Below are 24,528 nucleotides of genomic sequence, written 5' to 3' on the forward strand. Positions count from 1 at the left end.
AGAGTGACTGGTGGTCTTGGAAGGCTTCTCGGAGGAGGCGCTGCGGGGCCCGCAGCGGGGACGACGAGGAGGAGCTAGCCAGGGGGCGGGAGGGGCAGAGGCTCTCCGGGAGAAGGGACCCACAGGTGAGACCCGGGGGATCCAGAGCCCCCAGCCCAAAAAGGGGGACGTGCCGGCTCAGCCCCGCCCCTCAAGGCGGAACGCCGCGGCGCGGGCTGCCGTGGGCGGTGCCAGGGCCCCTTGCGGCCGCCGATTGGGCGGCGCGGCCGAGCGCAGCGGCTCCGCGGGCGCCGATTGGTGGGCGAGGCGGGCCGCCGCCGCCAGGTGATCGGGGGCCGGTTCCCGGGGCCACGTGGGGGGCGCGGGGGCGCGTGGGGCTGCGCGGGTTCGAGCTGCGGGGACCCGGCTGGAGCGCGGCGGCCGCGGTGAGTGAGCGCCGGGCCGGGGCTCGGTCGCGGGCGCTGAGGCGCGGGGAGGGTCCCGGGGGACGGGGAGCATCGTGCCCCTCCGCGCCGTCACCCCATCTGCGGTCACCTGCGCCATCGCCCTGTGCCCCGGGCGGGGGCTGTGGCTCCCGGGAACGACCGTAAGACGGCGCGGTCCGTCGCCCTGTGGGTGCCGCGCTCTGCGCCCCGCTGGGTCCGAAAACAGCACTTTCCGCTCGAATGTCGTCTGCTCGGAGCGGCCGTGCCCGCCACGCTGCCTCCGGTCCCGGCGCGAACACGCACGCCCCTCGTATTCCCCGCGCCCCGCACATCGTCTGCCGCCCCCGGGCCGTCCCCCGCCCCAGCTGGGGCGCCCCAGAGGGCGGGGACTTTGGGACTTTCGGCCCCGGCGGCAGATCGCGGGCTCGGACGGAGGGAGGCAGCAACGACAACCCGCCGGCGGCCCCGAGCGATGCCCGCCTCGCAGCGGACGAACCGGGGCTGAGAAGTAACGCGACTCGCCCAGGGTCACGGCAGCCAACCTGTGGCCCCGCAGTCCGTGTTCCTGACCCCCGGCTGCGGGGTCTTCATTCTCCGCGACCCCGCGGGCTCGGGCAGGCGTGAGCGAGCCGGGGCAGGGGGGCGCCAGGGAGAGGAAGCAGCGGTTCTGCTGGTCAGATCCGCGCCGCACCTGGGGGCTCCCAGCCAGCTGCTTCCTCGCCTCGCCTGCTCCGGAACAGGCTGGGCCCACAGGGCGAGGGAGGGCAGTCCGAGCAGAAGGGCACTGCCGTGGCCTGGGGATAGGGCTCCGGAGCCCTGGGTTCCTTCCCAGTTCTCCCACTTATGCTGTGTGACCTTGGGCAAGTGACTTCACCTCCCTGAGCCACCATTTGCTGAGCCCAGGGTCAGCAGGCTGAGAAGGTGGGTAAGTACAGTGCAGCGGGGAGCCCGTGTGCTTGACCCAGGAGGCAAGTCGACCCATCCCGTCCCCTGTCTCCAAGTAGGACCACTTAGAAAACCTCAGAGGAACGAGAGGAGAGCCCCAGCCTCATTCCAAACGTGTCCCCTTAGGAAGGGGCTCGCCCAGCCAGGCTCTTGTGTCAAACCTCAGAAAACCAGGTCTGACCCAAAATGGGAAAGCAGGTCTGATTCCAGGGTTAGGGTGAGCCTGCTGCCCTCCCTGGAACCCCGACCACCCCCACCTCCAGCGCTGGAGCTGAAATGCCTGTGCCCTCAGGCTTGGGAGGGAGGTGGACGAAGGGAGAAACTTCAGTTTCCAGGGAGGCTAAGGACGAGGGAAAAGATCAGGTAATGGGGGGGGTGGCCCAGGAGGGAGGGCCTGTGGCCTGACCGCCCCAGCCTTACCCCCGCCAGGACCCTGAGGGCACCGAGAGCCGCAGCTGGGGATCTGGAGGGGGAGGCTGGCTTAGACGGCCGCCTCTGCGAGTGTGCGTGTGCGCAAGCGTGCAATCGCGTGCGCTCCTCTCCGTCTCCCGCTCTCAGTGCTTGAGGATGGCCAGTGTGCCCTCCTCTCCCTCCTCCTGGCTCTCCTTTCTCTCTCTTCTTTTGTCTGAGCACCCCTCTCTGCTCCCGCCTCTGTCCACTGCCTCTGCATCCTCCCTTCTTTCCCTCTCTCCCTTTTGTCCCGTTTGGTTTTTTGGTCTCGGCCTCCTCCCTCCCCCACCGCCTGCCATCAAAGGTGGCTTCGCTGGAAGCCTTCTCCTTACCTGGACCAGGTGTCACGTGGCGTTGGTGCTGGTCGCACAGCTGACTTTGCTTTATTTAAACATAAAAGGTACTAAAGGATATGATGTGAAAAATGATCAGGATCAAAAAGTGGAGGGTGCCGCCCGGAACAGCGGGAGGGCAGACTGGATGAGAGGGCAGCCAGGAAAGCCTCAGGGGACGCTGCAGCCTTTATTTTCCAGCTTGTCGTCTGTGCCGGCCCCTCCACCCTGGCCTGAGCCTGGGGTTGAAGGTCAGGGGTGGGCAGAGATAGAGGCCTTTGTTCCTGGCCCTTGGTGCTGAGAGTGTCAGTTCCAAAGCACCCAAACCCTCCCCCCTTCTCCAAAGACTCCCCACAACGGTGGTGAGTTGGGGCACACCCAGGACACACCCTTTCCTGCCCAGGCTCTGTCCCATACCTGCTTTCTCCTGGCCTCCCCCTGCCTTGCCCTCCAAGACTGGGTGGTCTCCTGTGGGTGTGGCCTGGGACAAGGATGGGGTGAAAGTGGTCAGACCCTGCTGACCTCCCAAGCTCCCCCCGAGTAGCAGGTTTTGGGGTCCCCCAAGCCCCGTGAAACTCTTTGTTGAGCATCGGCTCCCAGCCCGGCTGGCCGTGCGGTGCCCGCTCCTCTGCCGGGTTCTTCTCCACCGCTCCCAGGCTTGCGGACGAGGCAGTGCAGGCTCAGAGAGTTGTGGCCGCTTGCCCAGAGTCACACAGGATTTGGACCCAGGTCTCTCTGATCCCAAGTTAGTGATTGCGAGTAGGCTGATGAGAGGGCCAGCCAGGATGGGGGATGGAGGTGGCTTTCTAATTGGCCCCAGAAAGGCTGGAGAAGCCAAGTTCTTGGGGACCTCGGGAAAGGCAGTCAGCCATTCTTCTTGTAGTCATCGGTCTGTTGACACATTTATTCAGCATCTATTGAGCACCAGCTGTGGTCCTGGGCTCTCAGGGGAAATGAGGACAATCTTGTAAGGCCTCCCCTCTCTCCCTCTCCTCCACTAGTGGGTCTGGGAGAAGGGTCCCAGGAAAGACCAGAACCAGCTGGGCTGGGGGGCGGGGGCGGTGCTCCTCAGCGCCCCAGGGCGGCTGTCCACCTTCTCCGCATCCCGACTTAGCATCAGCGCACTGTCGGGTTGAGTTCTGGTCTTCACGATCTGCAAGGGGCAGGGGGCTTCGTGAAGAGACTGGAGTCTGGCTGTGCTGAATGAGCAGGGGCCCCCTCAGCTCTGGCCATCAGCTTTCAGCCACCTGCTGTGGCTCCCACTGGCCCCAGGGCAGAGCCTCAGTTCCCTCGTCTGGCATTTAAGGCTGATCCCAAACTGGTCCTGGCCTGCGGTTCTGGTGAGGGCTCCCTGAGGACCCCAGCAGCTGCTCTCCCCACTCTGTGCCTTTGCAGACTCTGTTCTCACTGCTGTCACCACCTTCCTCTTTGGCGGAGGCTTCAAAGGCGCCTTCCCTTCCCTTGGGTACTTTTTCTAAGCTGGTCACAAGTCTGTCCCCTGACTGCCACCCCTTGGGGGTGGGAACTGAGCACTTGGTCTTAAGGGTTTGCTGAGTGAATAAGGGAGGAACCCAGGGCATGCACTGCCACCCAAGATCTTGTTCTGTCAGCCAGGCTGGAGTGCGGTGGTGTGATCATAGTTCACTGCAGCCTCCAATGCCTGGGCTCAGGCGATCCTGCTGCCTCAGCCTCCCGAGTAACTGGGGTGACGGATGTGCACCACCCCACCTGGCTAATTTATTTTTATAATTTGTAGAGATGGGGTCTCGCTATGTTGCTCAGGCTGGTCTCAAACTCCTGGCCTTAAGTGATCCTCTGATCCTCCTGCCTTGGCCTCCAAAGTGCTGGGATTACAGGCGTGAGCCACCGGCCACTCTTCCAATCTTGACCCAAACCTCGCCTCCTCAGGGAGGGCTTCCTAGCTTTAATCAACCCCCAACCTGATGTTTCAGATCCTCTTCCCTTTATCACCATCTAACATATCATCCATATTATTATTCAGTTTATCATCTTTCTCCTCAACAAGAATGTCGGCTCCATGAGGGCAGGCAGAGATTTCATCATTTTGGGCGGAGATGTGTCCCCAGTGCCCAGGACATTGCTGGGCACATAGCAGGTGCTCAGGAATGAATGAATGAGCAAATGAACAAATGAATTCACTGGGCTGTTAGGCGCGCTGTGGCTTGCCTACCTGCAGACCAGCCCTTGTCTTCCTGCCCTTTGCAGCCTTCCCTCCTGCAGAGCTGGGAGCCGGGCACCCTGGGGGCCATGCAGAAGGCCGGGGCACGGGGCCGCAGGGCCTCTGACTGTGGGCCGGCCCCTCTCCAGCCCAGGTGCATCACCAAGTTTGCCCAGGTGGGTGCGGCTCTCCGTCCGGGTGGTCCTTGGGTGGCAGGCCCTGGGGGTGGGGAGCAGCTGGGGGTCAAGGACCCATTTCCAGGTCTTCCTTCCCTGGCCCACGCTTTGGAGTGTGTGTGCACACAGGAGGGGAGGGCACCTCAGAGGGCTAGAGTGGCTCGGCCAGGGTCACCTGCTGGGAAAGCAGCAGAGCGTGGACCTGTGCTGTGCTGCTGTCCGAGGCTGGCAGGGCAGAGTGTATCTGGGGGCCTGACTCCCTGTGCTGCCCCTCCCACCCCCGCTGCCGAGCAGTACGTGGGCTCCTTCCCCGTGGACGACCTGGACGCACAGGAGAGCGTGTGGCTGGTGCAGCAACAGCTGTGGGCACTGAAGGTGGGTGGGCTGGGGGGCTGGGAGGGCACTTCCCTGGGAGAGATCCCAGCCTTGGAACGACCCCACCAGACCAGATCCCTTATGCTGGGGACTCCCTTCCTCTGGGCTGTCTGTGACCTGCACCCCACAGTTGGAAGACACAGATGGGAGACCTGGGAGTGGGTCATAATGTCACCCTCGATGGCCCTGGTTGGGGGATGTTCTGCCAGGAGCCATCCACACTTCCCTGGGCTTAGTCCCTGAGTCCCTCATCCCTGACCAGCCCTTGGTGGATGGTACTGAGGGCAAAGCCTGGGAGGTGACACCTGCCCCCCCCCCCAATTCTCTTCCCCCCAGGACTGTCCCCGACGCCGGGCTGTCATCCTGAAATTCAGCCTTCAGGGACTCAAGATCTACAGTGGGGAGGGTGAGGTAGGAGCCCGTGTGGGTGCAAGTGAGGACTGGACAGGGCCAGGTGTCACCTCCCTCAGGCCATGCTCACCTCCGCCCGGGTCCTGGCCCCAGCGCTTCCCACAGTCTGCTCTGGGCCTTTGGACTGTCTCTCTCCAAGGACCCGCCTCCCAGAGCAAGCTCCAGGCCACAGTTACCCGCAGGCCTCCAAAATCTCCTCCAGAGGGGCCAGCTCCTAACCTGAGCACCGGGATCTTCCAGCCCTATGAGCTTTTTGAAGGTGCCCTGCCCCGTCTCGGCAGGTGGGCCGTGGACAGCCTCTCACAACTGTGGCAGGGGCCAGACTCAGGCTGGAGGCCAGTTGGGAGCCCCTGCCTGGCCGCCGTGCGCCCCCCCGCAGTTTGCCCTTGCTCCTCTTGGTGCAAGCTGATGGTGGGTGCTCGATAACTGTGTGCCTGCCTGCACCCCGTAGCTCCAGTGCATACGGTGTCCCAGAGCTGGGCATTGCGGGGTCAGGTCTTGCGCCACTTGCCTGAGGTCCCACTGACCCCCACCAACAGCCCTCTCAGAGAGATACTGGTATTCTCCCCATTTGACACATGTCACAACAGAAGACTATACTCACCTGCCCCAGTCACATGGAAAATGAGTGACAGAGCCAGGATTCGAAGCCCCTGACTTCAAGACCTGGCGTGTAACCCCAGTGCCTGCCACTGCCTTTCTCTGGGACCCCAGCAGACCGTGTCTGCCCTGCCCTGGGTTCCCTAGCGTGAGGGGATGGTCCCCAGCCCAGGGGCCAGGTGCAAGGTGGATGAGGTTTGGGACTGGGCAGGCCTGGGAGAAGGGAGGATTTCTTCCCATGAAGTGGGGTGGCCCTCAGCTGGGCATGCAGGCTGGAGAGCAGGTGGGGGGCCCCCCCAGGGCTGAGGCCAGGTGCTGGTCTGAGGGGCCTTCACGCCCGCTGCCCGCAGGTGCTCCTGATGGCGCATGCCCTGAGGCGCGTGCTCTACTCCACCTGGTGCCCCGCCGACTGCCAGTTTGCCTTCATCGCCCGCAACCCACGGAGCCCGGCCAGCAAGCTCTTCTGCCACCTGTTCGTGGGCAGCCAGCCTGGAGAGGTGTCTGGGGCCTGAGGCAGGGGGACCACGACTGAGGCCGGGCGGGGGTGTGCTGGGCATCAGGACAGGTTCCAGGGACAGAGGCCTTTGAGGGCTAAGCCAAGGTGGCCTGCGCCCCCTCCAGGCATGTGCCCCTGGCCACACTGGCTCCTTATGTGGCTCTGCCCGCTGAGGACACTACAAAGCAAGTCAGTGGCCTCAGCGTTCCCTGGGGCCCGGGCGGGAACCCGGCTGTACACTTAGAGATTGGAGGGTCTCGCTGCCAGGCCTCTGCTCGTGCTGTCCCCTCTGTGTGCAGTGCCCCTCCCCTTCTCGTGCGGGCAGATTCTGACTTCCCCTTCAAGGCTCAGCCCACGTGTATGTGAACCCCGCCTTGACTCCTCTGGACTGCCCCTCTCTCTGGGGTCCTGTGACATGAACCCCACCGTATCATCAGTCTGTCCCTGATTACAGACACTTGGGTTCTGTGAGAGCAGCGGCTGGGCCAGGTCTTGAGATGTGCCAGTGCTTGGCCCTGTGTGGTCGGGTGGGGGCGAGGCGGGGGCAGGTGGATCGGGGAGTCAAAACCAGTTTGACCTTTGTGAACGACAGGGCTGTGGCAGCCAGTCGTGTGGCAAGCAGAGGCTGGGTTTGGTCTCATCCAGTAAGCATTTGCTGTCATGCTGTATGTCGAGCCCTGTGCTGGATGCTGGGGTGACAAGTGGCTGAGACATGGCCCTTGATCTTCTGCAACTCAAGGTTCTAATGTGTTGGGTCTGGATGGTGTGTGTGGCAGGTAGAGTACGCTGGCCCCAGAAAAGGACTAGGCCCACGCTGGGAGTTTTCTGTGCTCTGCTTCATTAACTCCTCAAAGGAGCACAGGGGATAAGAAGAAAGAGGCTCAGAGAGTGCCATGCTCTGCCCAGGGTCACACAGCAGCTGCTAAGTGACAGAGCCTGAATTGGAGCCCAGGTTCTGACTCCAGGGCCTGCGCTCGCAGCCACTCCTCTAGGAGGCACTGACTGACTGCACAGGGCGGGAGTGGGAAGCCCATGGCTAGGGGTGCATTTTGGCCGCGGTTAGATTCTCTGCCCCAGTCAGGATGCCTGGCACAAAGTAGGTGCTCAGTATTTGTTAAGTAAATTAAGGAAGCTGGTAGGGGAGCCTGCATGGTGGTGAGCTTTTGAAGGGTAAGTAGTTCTCCCAGGAAGAGTGAGGAGGAGCATTCGAAGCCACGGGGCTGCACGCATCCGTGGCAGGAGGGCCGATGCTTTCGGCATTCCCTGGGAGAGCTCCTCCAACTGAGCCCACCTCTCCCCCCAGGTCCAAATCCTGTACCTGCTACTCTGCCGCTCCTTCCAGCTTGCTTACCTCTTGCAGCACCCTGAGGAGAGGGCACAGCCTAAGCCCTGCCCAGGGCCTTCAGGGGACATGCCCCAGAAGCCACTACCCAGCCCTGGAGGACTCCCTGGCCTGGTGCGGGAGCCCTTCAGCCGTGATCAGCTCTCACAGAACGTCCATGCGCTGGTCTCCTTCCGGCGGCTGCCAGCAGAGGGGCCAGTGGGCAGTGGGGTATGCAGCACCCCAGCAAGGGAGTGGGCAGTGGTCAAGGGAACTGGACGAGGGCTTGGGGGTCACACTGGGATGGTGGACTTTGGGGGGGGTTTCACCCAGCCTGACATGGCTAGGCCTGAGTCTGCCTGCCCGTGGGCTCCTCTTGGTGCCTTAGAAGGAGCTACCAGATTCAGAAGGCCGCGGGGGCCCCCGCCACGTCCGCCTGGGGAATCCCTACTGCTCACCCACGCTGGTGCGCAAGAAGGCCATTCGCAGCAAGGTGATCCGCTCAGGGGCCTACCGAGGGTGCACCTACGAGACTCAGTTGCAGCTGTCAGCTCGGGAGGCCTGTGAGTTGCAGGAGCACGCCTGCCCCATGTGCACCTGGAGCACGTGCCTGTGTGCTCCTGCGCCAGTCAGAGAGGGTGGGCGTCAGTGTCCATCCCTGCAAGGCTATGGCCGCACCTCCAAGGGGATGCCTGTGCACCTGTGTGTGCCCAGGGCTTGCACAGTGACTGCACGTGCAGCTGGGTCTGGACTGTAGCTGGTGTGTGGGGGCGCCCGTGTGCGCATGTGCCTGCTGGGCAGGGCGGGAGGCGTGGTGAGGAGACAGACACGGGGCTGATGGGGCCTGTGGCCGGAGGGCAGGCTGGGCATGGGAGGGTTTGGCCGCTCTCCCTCTGACCCCTGGGCGGTCTCCATAGTTCCTGCTGCATGGGAGGCATGGCCCCGGGGACCTGGTGGCCCCTCGTGCCTGGTGGAGAGCGATGGCAGCCTGACAGAGAACATCTGGGCCTTTGCTGGCATCTCCAGGTAGGAGGGGACTGGCCGGATGCCAGTCCCTTGGGGTGGGCAGAGAAACGGGCTCTGGGCTTCCCCAGGGCCCTGAGGTGCACACTCTTGTGCAGAGCACTGCCAACCTTGGTGGCCTCAGGCCTGGGACTCCACCTCCCTGGCCCTCAGTTTTCTCAAATGTAGAATGGGGATAATGAAAGACCTTCATGGCAAGGTTGTGAGATCAAATGAGGTAATTCAGGCAAAGCTCTCAGGCCCTGGCCTGTGGCAGGGCAAGAGCTCCCTAAATGTCAGCTCTTTAAACCTCTCTCCTGATCGGGTCTTGCAGTTGTGAACAATTAGGGACCCTTTGGAAACCTTTTAAGCCTCTAAAAGCTTCCTTTCATTCAGCGTTGAGCAGCTACTCTGGGTCCGGCTTTTTTTTTTTTTTTTTTAGACAATCTTGTGCTGTGGCCCAGGCTGGAGTGCAGGGGCGCCATCGTAGCTCCCTGCAGCCTCCAACTCCTGGGCTCAAGCGATGACACCTTCCACCCCCTCCCAAAGCACTGCAATTACAGGCTTGAGCCACCGCGCCTGGCGGGCACTATGGTTTTAAGGGCATTTAATCTTGTTATTGGCTGTTTATTGGCTGTTATGCCCATTGCCCAGGGAGCACCCTGAGGCTGAACCCCGACTAAGGGTCCTGCCTTCAGCCACCCTCTCTGTGCCCGCAGGCACTGTGCCCTCGCCCTGCTGCGGAGAGACGTGCTCGGGGCCTTCCTGCTGTGGCCTGAGCCGGGCACCAGCGGCCAGTGGTGCCTGTCGGTGCGCACGCAGTGCGGCGTGGTGCCCCACCAGGTCTTCCGGAACCACCTGGGCCGCTACTGCGTGGAGGTGAGTGAGCGGCCTGCCCGGCCCTTTTCTAACCTCTGAGGTCCTGAGCCTCCCTCGCCTCCATCCCGGTATCCTATTGGCTCCCTCTGGCCCCGCCCCTTATCCAATTCCCTCCCACCTCCGCTGCCCTCATTGGCCCTGCTGGCCCACTTGGCCCCGCCTCTGCCCTCTTGGCTCCGCCCTGACCTAAAGACTTGGGAGGACCAGGAGGGTGCCTGGTCCCTGAGGGCCCGCTCTCCAGAGGGGCCTTTGGGAGAGTGCACCTAATAGTCGTGGGCCGGGCGGGAGTCACGCCTCGCATTTCTGTAGGAATCCTGGCTTTTAAGTCCTGCTTTCCCACACCCCAGCCCATCTTAGAAGAGGAGGAAACTGACTTAGAGGCCAGGGCTTGCCTAAGCTCCGTTCGGGCGTCTTGTCCTGCCCCCAGGTTTCCAGGGACTGGGAGAGGGTGGCAGGACTTTTCACATGTGTACTCTTACTTCTACGCTGAATGTCTCAGAGAGGAAATGGTGTCTGTGCCATGCAGCACATGTGACCTCTCTGAGCTCTATGTCCTGCTCTCTGAAATGGTCAGCCTCCTGTCGGGGGGCGGTGGCTGGCATGAGCCATGGGGAAGGGGACTGGAGCTGAAGCCCTTTCCTCGCCTAGCACCTGCCAGCAGAGTTCCCCAGCCTGGAGGCCCTGGTGGAGAACCACGCTGTGACGGAGCGCAGCCTCTTCTGCCCCCTCGACATGGGCCGCCTGAACCCCACCTACGAGGAGCAGGACTGCGGGCCCGAGGGCAGGCTGCCCCGGATTCTCCGGCCCCTCAGCCATGCCAAGTCCGAGGCAGAACTGCAGGGCCTTGGCTAGGAGGCCGGGGCCCACTGCCAAGGCCCAGACTCACCCTGGCCCTGGCTTCAGCAGCCTCCGCCCTTGTCGCACCCTACTGGTCACCAGTTCCATCCAGTCACCTTGCCCCTTGGACCGGTCTTCCATTGCTTCACCGTGTGTGGGAGGGGAGCCCTGAGATTGGGGATTACCAGGGGCTTCTTGCAGAGCGTGTGGCCCTTCAAGATTCTAGGAGGGGCAGGTGGAGTTCCAGGCTTCTGTTAACTTGCTGGGTGACTTCGGATGCTTGTCATTTCTGGGCTTCCACTTTACTCCTAAGGTGGGAGCTTGTTGGTGATGGAGGTCCAGCCCTCTCTCCTAGGGGGGCCAGGCCTTGGGGCCCTGACTGGGAGTCTCCAGAGAGCTCCTGACAGAGGAAAGCAGAAAAGTGACGGAGAAGGGCTTGGGGAGGCAGGGCTGAGTTCTCACTTTGGGCAAAGATCTGGGGGTGAGCCACCTCTCTGTGAGAGAGCAGAGGTGACCCCGAGGAGCTTGTGGGCGGGGAGGCTGGGGCTGAGCCACGCCAGGCTGGCAGGTAGAGCACCGCCTGTTTCTCACATGCATCTGAGGGTGGAGTCTCACCTTGAGCTCTGAGCAGTGGGGGGTTAGGAAGGCAGAAAGGGCATGAGGCACAAAGAGCTGTGCCACCCAAAGCCCATGCACAGGCGGACACCTGTGTGCGGAAAGGGCTATGGCCTAGCAGACCGGGTAAAGAGTCCCAGTGTGCTGCTCAGGAAGGAACCACAGGACTGTGATTCCTGCTTGCTCAGAAGGGATGCCCCAGGCCCATCCCCTCCCCTGCACCCTGTAAGAATGACCAAGACACCCCCCATCTTGGGCTCATTTCCTTTAGCCAGTTGACAGGGAGGGGCCAGCAGTGAGCCCAGACTTAGTGAGGTGACCAGGGCCCTGCCCAACTCTCCTGCAGACCGCAGGACATTTGGTGGCTGCCTTGGGAAACCTTCTTAACATGGTGCTGACCACTGCGGTCAGGGGCCACCTCACCAGAGCAGAACCATCCAAAGGCAGAGCTGATGTTGGCTCTGCCAGAGGGGCTTGGCCTCCACGGCAGTGGGAGATCCATGGAAGTGATTCTAGGCTCAGGCAGTAGCCCTGCCAGTGACTGTCCCCCTTTGTAAGTAACCTCGACAGAAAAATATGCATCTTCCGAATTAAGTTACAGAGCAAGTTCATTGTGGAAGAACTTCTCTTCCTGAGGCACAGGCCTGGTCATGAGTCTAAGGGCTGCCTTCTCCCCCATCTGGAGTGGGACAGAGCAGGAAGAAAGGGACAAGCTCGGGAGGGCAAAGCAGACACCCCGGGGCTCAGGCCCCAGGTTCCCAGCTTCCCTTCTCCCAGCTGGGACAGGATATTGGCTCACACGACCTTCTCACTTTCTCACAAGTCAGTAAGATGTCCTGTCGCAGGGGATAGGAGGAGGCTGTCCTGTAGGGGCTCTTTTCACTGGAAACCCAGCACTGGTTTGATAATGTGAGTGGGAAGCTGGTACTCTGTTGTGCGGGCATCTCTATTGGAACCCATCCCTTCCCTGAGCAAAGCCCCGGTCTCTACTGGAAGGCCCCAGCCTCATTCCCCTGGCAAGGAGAGGGGTTTAGTGACATCCTATGACTGGGATTACAGCACCAGACATGTGCATTTAAGGAGACCTGGTAATTGGCCCAGACTTGGGCCAAGGCTCACCTCTGTGCGGGAAGGGTTTTGTGTGAATTGTCTGTGGATAAGGCATCGGGAACGTTCACACCGAAGGGAACAGTCTTCCCCAAGCACTGTAACTTCCTTCAGAGAGCATTTATTGATCATGTGTTACAAACAGGGCAAGGTTTTGGCCCATGTTTGCAGACTCCTTAATGTCTAATTAGAGGCCACAGTTTTCTCTTTGTCCCAATGTACCACCTTGGTGGCCCAGCTCTCCTTACTGTGTGGACCTGAAACAAATAAAATGCATTTCTTTGGATTGTCTGGTACAGACTTTTCTTTCCTTTGAAAGGCACAGCACAATCTTTGGCAAGTTCACCTGCTTTGTTTTGGTTGCCAAACATACCTTAAGCTGGTGCTGAACGGTGACCCAGACGGAGGTCCTGTCCTCAAGGGTTCAGAATGTCCCAAACGATGAGCTAGGTAGATTTAATCAAGCCATGTTGCTTCCTTTTCTGCAGTGAACGTCAGTGGCTATTTCCTGTAGGAAAAATACTCCAGTCCTGCTCCGGCAACTTGGGCTTGCTCTCTGCTCCTGCAACATGCCACAGGACCTTTGCACGGCCCAGACAGGTTTCCCTGTACTCCTCCCCTCCCTTCACGCTAACTCTTCAACCATCATATTTCAGCTCCAGTCAGTCTGAGGATGCCTGCCCTGACCCCCTAGGCCGAGTGAGGTTCTCTTTTCAGATGTTCCACGGAACTGATTTCTTTAGTTTGTAAACTTTTTATGGGATTTTGTTTGTAGGATGTTTGTTTCCAATGTCAGTCTCCCCTGCTAGACTATGGGCTTCAGGAGGGATGTCTCCTCAGCATCTGTTGCAGTACCTGGCACATAGCCAATACTGTGTTTTTGTGCAAGGGGGAAGCCCAGAGGTGTGAGTGACAGAGCCCCTCTTCTGGCTTGGGTGGCCTCTCCAGCCAAAAAACTTTTTGTTTTTTTTTTTTAAGTGAAGAGATCTTGCTGTATTGCCCAGGGTGGACTAGAACTCGGTTCAAGTGATCCTCCGGCCTCAGCCTCCTGAGTAGCTGGTGCTACAAGCATGTGCCATGCCAGCTCCAGCCAAAAGACTTGGCTCCTAAAGTTTCTGTTTGTTTTAAAATCTTCAGTCTTAGCAGAAACGAGGGTGGCATCAGAGGACGCTTGCCCTGTCCAGGGCTGTGGGTTCTGGGCAGCCTTCTCCTGAGTCAGTACAGGGCTGTGCATAAAGGATAGCGAGGCCATTTTCGCTTTTCTCAATAGGTCTCTAACCCCTTTGTGAAGCCTCCCCTCTTGGATCTCTCTAGCCCCGGGGTAGAGTCAAGCCTGGGCTCCCATCTTAGCTGGGCAACCTCGAGCAAATTGCTTAACCCCTCTGAACCAGGGCTGTGCGGAGGCGAAAGCGCCCGGCACGCAGCAGAGCGGGCGCTGGTGGTCCCCGCAGGCAGCCGCGCGCGCCGGCCTCCATCCGGGGGCCCTCGGACTCCAGGACGCGCGTCGTTCGCCGGGGCCGCGCTCTGTGACGCCGCGGGCGTTGCCCAGCAACCGCGAACGCCGCGGAGACGTGCTTGCCGGCCGGCGGCTGGGGCAGCTCCGGGACTCGGGTCCTGCTGCGGCGCCTGCAGCGCGGATCCCCCACTTCCCCGCCCGGGCTGGGTCTCAGGGACGGGCGAGCCCGGGCGCGGGGGGCGACGGCGGCCCCCGCTTGGGTCCTGCGACTGCCCCGCGGCCGCCGTCCTCCCGTCGGGGCGCCCCCGGCGGAGGCCCCTCCCCCCGCCGCAGCCCCGCCCCCGCCACGAGGCCCCGCCCCCGCGGCCGCGCTGGCTCCGCCCCTTGGCACGGGCGGCCAGGGGTCCCCCGCGGGGCGGTAGTCTGGTGGGGCAGCCGTCTGTCCCGGCGCGCGGGGGCCCGGCCGCGGCGCTATGGCCTCCGAGTCGGTGAAGGTGGTGGTGCGCTGCCGGCCCATGAACCAGCGGGAGCGGGAGCTGCACTGCCAGCCCGTGGTGACCGTGGACTGCGCGCGCGGCCAATGCTTCATCCAGAACCCGGGCGCCGCCGACGAGCCCCCCAAGCAGTTCACTTTCGACGGCGCTTACCACATGGACCACTTCACCGAGCAGATCTACAACGAGATCGCCTACCCGCTGGTGGAGGTGAGGGCGCCCCCCGGCCGCCTTCGAGACTGGCAGGGCAGGGCTGGGGGCCACCCAAGGGTCCTGAGGGTCCTGAAGGGTCAGCGCTGTACTCAAGCCCGGCGGGAAGGCCCTTTGGGGGGCGCAGGTGGACAGCACAGCGACAGGTTGGTCTGAAGACTTCAGTCCAGGCAGGAGACAGCTGGACCCTGCCTACAGGGTCGGGTCCGCGTCTCCACTGCCCCCAGCCCCAGAGCTGGTCCTCACGCCCCGCGCCATCCTTCCAGATCTTTCCCTACAAGAGCTCCATCCCCCAGGCCACTCGCCCTCCACCCTCACTCTAGACGTTCAGGACTCTGAAAGCTTCAGCCACTTCCCCAGCAGCCTCCTGCCCTCTCCAGGGCCCCAGCTGGCCCGGCTCCCTCCTCCTTCCTGGCCTCACCTGTGGCCTCTGCTTGCCCCCCACCCCCCTCAGCCCTGCACTCAGAAGCCTTCCCCCCAGCTCACCCTCATCCTCCCTTGGGCTTCCCGAGAGGCGCTGGCTGGTACAAGCCGACTCCGTGGGGAGGAAAGGCCTCATGGGTCCCCTCCTTCTGCAGAGAGAGAGAGGCCCTCTGGCTTGGCCCCTGTCTTGGAGGAATGGAAGCTCTTTCTCTTTGGCCTAACTCACCTTCTTCCTTCTCAGCGTTGGAGGAACAGGGAGGCGACAACAGTTTCTCACTTTAGAGGGCTCTTGCTCACATGAGGCAGCTTCATAACAGGCAGGGAGACTGAGGCCCAGAGGGAGGACACTTGCCCAAACTCCCCACAGTGAGTTTCTGGCAGAGGTGGGCTGGAACTACACCTCCTGTCTGCTGGCCAAGGGCGTTCCTTTCTGCCATCATCTCCCACTACTGTTCAGCACATCTGGATTGTTCTATGAAGAAAAGGAACAGTTTGGGAAATGCTCCCCAATGGCCAGGACCTGACCAGGGGTGATGCCCAGGAAACGAGGGACAGCTCTCCCCAGGAGATAGTCCTAGCCTCTGGGGGTAGCCAGGTTGTCCCAATGCTGGCCTCAACTCCAGCCTGGAAGGGACCTGAAGGGTCATCTGATCCGGCCCCTCTGCCCCATCAGGTCCTTGGATGTTCTCCCTCAGTCGCAAGTCTCCACTGACGGGAGCTCACTCTTCCCAGAGCAGCTCGTTCCACCTTTGTTTCTGGGCCCCAGAAGACGCTAGGTGGCCTCCCCGATGCTCGCAGCGCCCTGCCCTGGCTCTGCGCCTGGGCCCTGCTGAGCCCCTCTGCTCCCTCCTGCCGGGGGTCCCTCCGTGGCCTTGCTGCCTCCAGGGCCTTCAGCCTTGTTCATGGGGTCAGGTCTTGGTCCCTCCCCATCCTGGGAGTAATCCCCCGAGAAAGCCTCCTTTGTCAGGGTCCCAGAAAGCCCCAGCCCAGAGAGAGGGACACTAAGGACACAGAGACGACCCTGTGAAATCTCCCCTCCCGCTCCCCATCGTCTCCTGACGTCCGCTCTTATTTGGGATTCTCTGTCAGACACCTGCCTCCGGACAATGCACAGAGCCTCAAACTCACATGACACGTTCATTCATTCAGCTACTATTGTAAGTAACTGAACAGCGGCGCCGCACCAGGCACCATCCCAGAGTGGGCGCGCTGCAGTAAAGGAGAGACGCCTCTGCCCGTGGCAAGCTCCTGGGCAGGTAGAAGCTACAATAATTGTTAGCTAAGCCGATTGTCAGATCCGGGGCGGTGAGTGGGAGGAGAACTGTGGCAGGCTGGGGAAGGCCAGCAAGCCTGGGCCTGGAGGAATGCAGGGGAGGGCGGGGAGGACTTCCTGGAAGAGGTGAGGTCTCAGCTGAGACCTGAAGGATGAGAGGAGGTGGTCAGGCAAGAAGGTAGAAGAAAGGGCCCTCCAGGTAGGGACCAGCAGGTAGCATTTGATCTTCACAAGAAGAGCTGGAGTTGTCACTCCTGATGGGGAAACAGAGGCCTGGAGAGTCACGGGGCAAGTCAGGGACAGTTCTGATTCCAGTGCCCAGTTCCCGTGCTCCAGCCTGCTGTCCCCACTGAAGGAGCAGCACGAGACGCGCAGGCCAGTCTGAGCAGGGAGCAGCTGCACCGCAGCGCCAGGCGTTGGCGTCCGCCCTGCTGGGCTGCGACCCGGCCCCCAGGGCTTTCTGGCTGGTGGCTTGGGGCCCCAGAACAACCTCCAGGGAGCCTCCTGCCCAGAACATTCCTTCAGGTCCTGCTGCTCAAAGCCCGAGCCCTTCTGACTGCTCTTTCTGTCCTTGCCCTTTGCTTCTCCACCCCTCATATCTCCGCTCACGGTCTTCTCTTGTCACTGGGTGCCCGTTTCAGCTCTTCTGGCTGCTTCCACTCCAGACCCCCAAGCTCCTCACCCCGTCCCTGGCCTGTGCCCGGTCTGGGGGCTCTCCTCAGCCAGTGGCTGTGCTGTCTCTCCTCCTGCCCCTTCACACCTGTGGCCTCAGAGGCTCTGGCGACACAGCCCCCAGTCTAGGCTGGGGAGCAGGGCTGGATTCCAGAGATCGCCGTGCAGTAGAAGCCAGAGAAGTAGGATGTCCCTGGATGGGGTATTTGGGAGGGAGCAGAAAGGGGACATGTGACAATTTAGAACAGATGTTTTTTATTTTAATTTCAATAGTTATGTGTCTATTTTGATGTGAAGTCCAAAAACCCATTAGCACATCCAACCTGTAGCGTGATGTCATGGATGAGGATGACACCAAGTTAAAAGGAGTCCATTAACAGTTGACTTCATGAAACTGTCCAGGAAATACTAGTACAGGTGGGCATGGCAGAGCCCGGGGTAGAGGTACAGAGTGGTGGACATTTAGGACCTGCTCCATGTGTGTGCTTGTTCCCTGGGCATCTGGAGGCCTTAAGTGACAGGGGATTTTTTTTGAAATCTTTGTTTTGCTTTAGAAATGCTTGTAAAAGTATCTTCTACTTAACTCCAGAGCAGCGCTGTCCTATAGAATTTCCGGTGACAATGGAAATGTTCTGTACCTGCACTGTCCAATTAGGTGGCACATGGGCACTTGACATGGGGTTAGTGCTACTGAGGAACTGAATTTGAGTTAAATTTAAATAACCACATGTGGCTGGTGGCTGCCATATTGGATGGCGCAGCTCTAGAGCGTCGCTTTCCAACGCAAATATGATGTGAGCCACAAATGGAACTTCAGTTTTTCTATCCACCATGTCTTAAGAAGTCAAAGGAAACTGGTAAAACTAATTGTAATAATATATTTCATTTCACCCAATAGATCCAAAATACTATCATTTCAAAAAATATAATAATACGTATTAGTATCAGTATATAATAACTATTAGTGAGATGTTTTACATTCTTTCTTCATATGAAGTCTTTGAAATCTGGTATGTATTTTACACTGATAGCACATCTCAGTTTGGATGCCAAAGTTTCGACAATTAAAATGAAACACAGTGGCTCATGCTTGTAATCCCAGAACTTTGGGAGGCTGAGGCAGGAGGATTGCTTGAGCCCAGGAGTTTGAGACCAGACTGAGCAACATAGAGAGACCCATCTCTACAAAAAATACAAAAATTAGCTGGGCATGGTGGCGCATGCCTGCAGTCCAGCTACTAGGGAGGCTGAGACAGGAGGATCGCTTAGGCCCAGGAGTTTGAGGCTGCCATGAGCTATGATAATGCCACTGTACTCCAGCCTGGGTGACAGAGCGAGACCCTGTCTCTAAAAAATAATAAATAAAATGAAACACGAAAAGTAAAGTCATGTTTAGTGGAGAAATATACTGCTCCAGTTTTTAAATTTAAATTAATTAAAATGAAATAAATTCGATTCCTCAGTGGCACGGGGCAGGCACATTTCTGGCGAAGCTGGTGGCGCCCCGGCGGACGGTGCAGCTGTGCGGTGCCACTGTGTTTATTTCACGTAGAATCCCTTCCCCGTGCTTGGGTGACACTGAGACTCCCGGATCTGCTCCACATTGTTCCCGGGGCTTCCTACGCCCCCTCCTGTCCCCTCACGTGGGGTTGAAAGCCCAGCCTCGGGCTCCTGGTCAGGTGGTCTTTCTGCCAGTGTCTGTCTCCGTTTTGGACACTTCTGCCCGTAAAAGTGAGGTCCTATCCTTTCGGGGGGCTGTGGATGGGGACTTTTGGCCTTCCCTCACCAGCAGTTCCTGGGCATGTCCACAGCATGGGTCTCTGCAGTGGGATGCGGCGTGGATGCCACGTGGATGCCACGTGGGTGCTGGGGCCTGGGGGCAGTTCTCTGGGCCCAGTGCTGACACAGGATCCCCCTCACCCCCATACTAAGTTCCAGATTTTGTGGCCTCATGAGTTTGCGAGGGCAGGGACTGTGTTTGCCTTGTGCACTGCTCTGCCCCCAGAGCACAGTGTCCAGCAGGGCAGACAGTCGGCGCCTGTTGGTGAATAAACGCATCAGCAATTAGGATGACTTTAGAAATGCGGCCCGGTGCGCTCTTCTTTCCGGCCCCAGCTCCACCTGCTCTCCCCGTTGTCTCACCTCTGCAGCTTTGCTCAAGCTGTCCCCTCCGCCTGGAATGCCTTCCTCTTCCTGTCACCTGTCAAAATCCAAGTCACCCTTTCAGCTCCCCCCATTCTTCCCCGTCTTTGCTGCCCAGAGGCTTAGCCTGGTTCTTCCGTGCTCCCCGCTCCTTGCGCAGCGCCCGGGCTGGGGCATCCCGTGCTCCTCCATCACCGGGAGGAGGCACATGCCAGGCAGACATTGAGGGAGCGCCTCGTGACGTATGCCGGCACGTCACGTGCTAGCGCATGACATAATCCTCACGTCAACCTCGCAGCAGCCTTTGTGGGAGGGGCCGTGCTTTTCCTTTATTATGTATGAGGACGCTGAGGCTCAGTGTGCCTAAGTAGGGCCACTGACGGGCACAGTCAGTAACGGGCGGAGGCGGGATGTGAACTCGGGGCCAGGCTCCCCGGCACAGACTCTAACCTCCCCACGGGGACAGTCTCCTGCCCCTGCAGACGGTGAACTCCTTGAGGACAGAGCTGCGGCTTATTCATCTCTGTGAGACCCTGAGAGTTCAGAGGCCTGGCCCCCAGCCTTGGCCACTGAGCACCGGGCTTCTGGCTTCCTCCCGTGCAGGGCGTCACTGAGGGCTACAATGGCACCATCTTTGCCTACGGCCAGACGGGCAGCGGGAAGTCCTTCACCATGCAGGGCCTGCCGGAGCCCCCTTCCCAGAGAGGCATCATCCCCAGGGCTTTCGAGCACGTTTTTGAGAGCGTCCAGGTACGGGCCTTGTGGAGGGCAGGGGCAGGGTGAAGCCACAAATGGTCCCCAGAGCACGTATGACCTGTGGCGTGGATATGGGACAGAGTCAGAGTCCAGCTTGATTCAGCACAAACCGACAGAGAGGGTTCTGGTTTCTGAAAAGGTGGTGGGAGAAAAACAAAACTGAGAAAATTCTCTCTACCAGTTCCATGTTTTTTTCCTGCCATTTTTGGATTTTAACATTTCATTTAGTGTTTCTTGTGCATATGAGCACCCTGAGCTCTGGACCAGGAAGTGGTTAGAACCATTGTGGCTTCCATTTTTATTGAGCAATTGCTGGAGACCAAGCCTTGTGGGAAGCCCTTTGCGCAGTGACCTCCCTGGATCCCCAGACTGACCCAGGTGGTACCGTATGTCCCCATTTTCGAGATAGTGAGGTTGAGCCTTGGAGCCCGTATGGGCTGGGTCAAGACTGGGTTCTGAATCCATAACAGTGTCCAGGCTGCAGGTGGGAATAGTCCTGGTGACCATTCATGGCAGCATGTAGAGTCCTGTCCCTGCACAATGGCAGAGTGGGGACTGCGGCCCTGGTCAGCGGCAGAGCACTCATGGTGTTGGCCCCTGCGAGCATGTGCGGGCTGGGAGAGCTCTAGGGACCAGCCTAGAGCCAGCGCTAGGTCCAGGCCTTACCTGTGGCCTTGGCTTTTCTTCCTGAATGATGGGGAGGCTTCTGTTTCCTTTCCCATGAGGCTGTAGACAGAGCATTAGACAAAAAAAAGAGCAGTGTGAGAATCATGCGACTTGGAGAGGCCTCCACCAAGCTGGAGAGTCGGGGAGAGCTTGCCAGGAGGGCAGACAGGATAGGAGGGGCTGGGGACTCCTCTCACCCTGACGTCCTCTCTCCTCCCAAGATGTCCTAGCTGCAGAGGGCTCAGGTCCCAGGGACAGACCTGGTGGCAGGTGGGCTTGGTGGTCAGGTGCCGCAGTTCTTTCTGTGTGCTCTTGCAGTGTGCAGAGAACACCAAGTTCCTGGTCCGGGCCTCCTACCTGGAGATCTACAACGAAGATGTCCGTGACCTGCTGGGAGCTGACACCAAGCACAAGCTGGAGGTGGGTGCAGACCCAGTGTGGACAGGTAGGGTGGTGGGGGGAGGTTGGCATCAGGTGGCGCTGGGGACTTTTTTTTTTTTTTTGGTAAACAGGGTCTTGCTATGTTGTCCAGGCTGGTCTTGAATTCTTGGGCTCAGGTGATCCTCCCGCCTCAGCCTTCTGAGTACCTGGGTCTATAGGCACGCCACCACACCTGGCTGCTTTGCCCTTTTTATGCAGGACCCTACGGCTGCCCACCTAGGGGAAGACAGTCTTTCTACTGTCTTCTCTCTCCTGGTGCAGCTGAGTCACAGCTCAGCCAGGCATGGAGACGAGGGTGGGGGGGGAGGGGAGGCAGGCGTAGAGTGCTGCTCCCACGCGTCAGCCCCAAAAAGCCAGCCTGTGGGGTTAGATCCCCTGCCCCCTTGCAGAACTTCTGCTAACCTGCCCTGGGGCAACAGAGCGCTCTCCTCCTCTTCCTCACTGCCCTCAGTTACCCACCCCAGAGGGGCTGAGGTTGGCAGCCACAGGCCCGGTGAACCAGGCTGCCTCAAGGGCCACGGTGACATGTATGCTTTGCAAAACGCCTCCATGGGGCACCTGGCTTTTGATATGCTCCCTTGTGGACAATGCTCATTTGGCTTTTGTGCAAACGTCCAAGCAGCCTTAGGAGGGGGTGCCTTTCTTATCCTTTGTAACAGATAAGGAAACTGAGGCTTGACATGCCTAAGTAAGACCAGCCAGTGGGCACACAGTAAGGAGTGGACATAGGATTTGAACCCAGGGAGCCAAGCTCCGCAGCACAAGCTCTTAACTTGTGCTTAGCACAGAGCCTGATAACGGTTATAATTAGAGCTTATTAAATCAGCTAAGGCCAGCAAGAGATTTGGGGAAGCAGAGTTACGCCCCCTGCAGCCACTACAAACCACCATCGCGGAACCCAGCCCAGTGTCTCGGGTTCTCCCCACCCCATGTCCAGGCAGAGCGTCCAGGGCCTCCCTCCCCATGGCGGCCATGGACACGTGCCTGCCTGTGCGCCCCTCTCCATCCCTGCAACATCCCAGCTGGTTGCCATGGTGACCGGGCTCTGGTCTCCACAGCCAAGATAAGCAGTCACGAAGTCACGCAGCTGGGGCTGTCACTCAGCGCCTCCCCGGTTGTGGGGACTGGGGCGGGGTCGGGAGTGTGTGGGGGAAGAACCCCTGGGGGCATCACCAGGTGGGGGAGAAACTTCTGGGCCTGAAAGCAGAGCGGTGGGAGACCCCCTGGGGAGGGCTGTCTCCTGAGGTTGCTGCACCCTGACAGCGTCCTTGTCCTCTTTGTGACCTGGCTCCCTGACCCCCGGATAGGTACCTGCAGAACTGCTTTTTAGATCCGTTCTCTTAATCCTCATAATAGTCTTGCAGAAATGGGATTTTTTATCCCCATTTTACAGAAGAGGAAATTGAGACCTAGAGAGGCAAGTTGACTTCCTCACCTAGCAAGTGACAGAATTAGGTTTCCAGCCCGAGAGCTCCATTCATTCACCTGGGCCAGGTGTGCCAGGTGGGACTCTGGGGGTGGCAGTGACCCAAGCAGGCAGGGCTCCTGCATCTGTCCTTGGGGCTCCATCCTCACAGCCACCTCCTCTGTCACTTCAAGCTTCCATTACTGCAGGGTGCCCCAGCCTCTCTCTGTGCCCTGCCTCTGGAGCCTTCCATCGCCTGGAACCCCAGTAATAGCTGTGTGACCTTCAGCAAGTCACTAACCCTTTCTGTGCCTCAGTCCCTCACCCGTTCATGAAGCCCAGGGCTTCGGCTAGGTCTGGCTGTGTCTCCACTTCGCACTTTAGCCTGGGCCTGTCCCCGCCCCCACAGCAGGGCCAACCCCACCTGGCATCCCTGACGCTGCCCTGCCTGGAGCAAAGCACCTGAGCCTTCGGTGGCTCTGAGCAGCTGAGCCACTTGGCAGACAAGCGCCTTTTGTCCTAATGCATTCTGTGGTTTTATTTCCTCTCACACTTGAAGGCATTGCGTTTCACAGCTCTGTGTCAGCAACAGCCAACTTGGCTGCCTGGGGAGCCGGCAGGGAGCCGTCAAATGAATTAATTCACTCTCCCGCTGCGGGAGCTCTGGGCAGCAAATGGCCGTTCACCTGCCATGGTCAAGGGTCAGGAACAATCCTGTTGCCCTGGAGTGACGGCAGAGAGGCGGTCAGGGACATATCAACAGGGCGAGGGACACAGTACCGAGGGCCCTTGGGTGACCACAGGGTCAGCCCCAGGGATCCAGAGCTCCCAGACTGAAAACCACCGTTGTAATAATACTAACAGTACTAGCAACAATGACACGACAGCAGCTGGCATTTGTGGGGCGCTTGTCGTGTGTCAGGCACCATGCTAAACACTGTTATGTGCCTTATTTTACTGAATTCTCGCCATATCCCTATGGGATGGGTATCTCATACCCAGCTTACAGATGTGGAAACTGAGGCTCAGGCTAAGTCACTGGCCTCAGGTCCCACAACAAGTAGGAGGCAAGGGTAGGTTTGAGGCTGGCTCCATCAGGGACGAACCCCTCCCTGTCACAGGGTGTTAGAGGTGCCAGCCTGCACTGCAGGAGGGCGGGGTGGTCTGGGTTGGGCCCCTTTCTCGGGGTCTTTGGGCACCCGCAGCCCCACCCCTTGGAGGCGGGAGGCCCCGCCGCTGACTGGTCCTCCTGCCCGCAGCTGAAGGAGCACCCGGAGAAGGGCGTGTACGTGAGGGGGCTGTCCATGCACACGGTGCACAGCGTGGCCCAGTGCGAGCACGTCATGGAGATGGGCTGGAAGAACCGCTCGGTCGGCTACACGCTGATGAACAAGGACTCCTCGCGCTCCCACTCCATCTTCACCATCAGCATCGAGATCTACGCCGTGGGTATGCGGGGCCCCCGGGGGTGGCGGGGGCGCCGGACACCCCGAGCCGGGTTCCGGTCCTGCTAGCCAGGACACTTCACTCGTGGAGCCTCAAGAGCCCCACTGCAAACTGGGAAGAGCTGCTCTCACTGCCGGAGGGAACAGGAGAGGGTCCTCCCCGTGCCCAGACCCATGTGTCAGGGATAAACAGTAACAAGGGCGACGCTCATGTAGCCAACAGCAAGCACTTGCTGCGCCAGGCGGTTTCCATGCGTTGTCTCATTTACTCCTCCCAGCAACGCCAGGAGATAGGTACTAAGACCATCCCCATTTTACAGATGAGGAAATCGAGTTCACACAACTAGCAAGTGTCAGAGCTGGGTGTCTGCCCCCAGGGTGTGTATCACTCAGACCTTTGGGATTCTCCTCTTTCTCTGCAACATTCAGTCACCTGAGAAAGAGACGAAGAAGGAAAGAAACCGGGTTTATTTTGGACCATCTATAGGCCAATGCTGTGCTGAGCGCTTTACGCCGCTTCATTCCACTTAAATCCCACAACAGTCTAGAGACAGGCATTGTGATTCTCATTTTACAGACGAGGAAACTGAGGCTCTGAGAGGTGAGGTGATTTGCTTGGTCAAGGCCCCATAACCGCTAAGTGGTAGAGCTGGGATTCGAACCCAGGTTTCCCTGATATCTGGGTTTTCTCCACTACACTGCAGCTGCCTCCGAGTTTGTCTTGCTGTCACTAAGTGTTTTCCATGTTGTCATCCCCGTGTCTTCGTGACCAGGTGTAGTGCCTTTGCTCATGCCACATCCTCACCGGTGCTCGGCAAGGGTCACAGTTGTTCCAGCGTTTCAGTGCTGTAAACCATGCCGTGCTGAACATCTTCATGCACGAGGCTTTCCTGCTGTGACAGTCATGTCTTCAGATTAGGTTCCCTACAAGGGACCCCTGGAACTGAGGGTGCCAACGTGGTTGAGGCTCCCGGTACGTTCTGCAAAGAGCTTTC

The 24,528-nt window shown here is 59.5% G+C and overlaps 2 protein-coding genes across 3 annotated transcripts in view; both read left to right on the plus strand.

Moving 5' to 3' along the window:
• Positions 1-274: 274 nt before the first annotated feature.
• SH2D5 (SH2 domain containing 5) lies at positions 275-10,754 on the plus strand. The gene is made up of 10 exons (XM_012659270.1): positions 275-297; positions 4,379-4,507; positions 4,802-4,882; positions 5,219-5,293; positions 6,244-6,390; positions 7,693-7,941; positions 8,099-8,273; positions 8,628-8,736; positions 9,432-9,591; positions 10,240-10,754. Exons 2-10 carry the CDS (start codon positions 4,421-4,423, stop codon positions 10,441-10,443), a joined length of 1,287 nt encoding a protein of 428 aa, XP_012514724.1. The 5' UTR covers positions 275-297; positions 4,379-4,420; the 3' UTR covers positions 10,444-10,754.
• A 3,253-nt stretch (positions 10,755-14,007) lies between these two features.
• The window catches only part of KIF17 (kinesin family member 17), a 41,343-nt gene continuing 30,822 nt past the window's right edge, over positions 14,008-24,528 (plus strand). For both annotated transcript variants that reach the window (XM_012659257.1, XM_012659258.1), the window contains exons 1-4: positions 14,008-14,310; positions 19,424-19,570; positions 20,561-20,662; positions 23,348-23,537. In XM_012659257.1, the coding sequence (XP_012514711.1) occupies positions 14,080-14,310; positions 19,424-19,570; positions 20,561-20,662; positions 23,348-23,537 (670 nt within the window). In that variant the 5' untranslated portion in view covers positions 14,008-14,079. The remainder of the gene's footprint in view (positions 14,311-19,423; positions 19,571-20,560; positions 20,663-23,347; positions 23,538-24,528) is intronic.

The sequence above is a fragment of the Propithecus coquereli genome, unplaced genomic scaffold (genome assembly GCF_000956105.1).
Source record: "Propithecus coquereli isolate 6110/MARCELLA unplaced genomic scaffold, Pcoq_1.0 Scaffold600, whole genome shotgun sequence".
In the NCBI taxonomy this organism is placed as follows: Eukaryota; Metazoa; Chordata; class Mammalia; order Primates; family Indriidae; genus Propithecus; species Propithecus coquereli.

What these genes read in the sequence shown, in the direction of transcription:
- SH2D5 (XM_012659270.1), top strand. Translation starts at nt 4,421, where the DNA reads ATGCAGAAGGCCGGGGCACGGGGCCGCAGGGCCTCTGACTGTGGGCCG. An exon ending in AACAGCTGTGGGCACTGAAG is followed by an intron (nt 4,883 to 5,218) that starts GTGGGTGGGCTG and finishes TCTTCCCCCCAG; the next exon opens with GACTGTCCCCGACGCCGGGC. An exon ending in GCTGTCAGCTCGGGAGGCCT is followed by an intron (nt 8,274 to 8,627) that starts GTGAGTTGCAGG and finishes CGGTCTCCATAG; the next exon opens with TTCCTGCTGCATGGGAGGCA.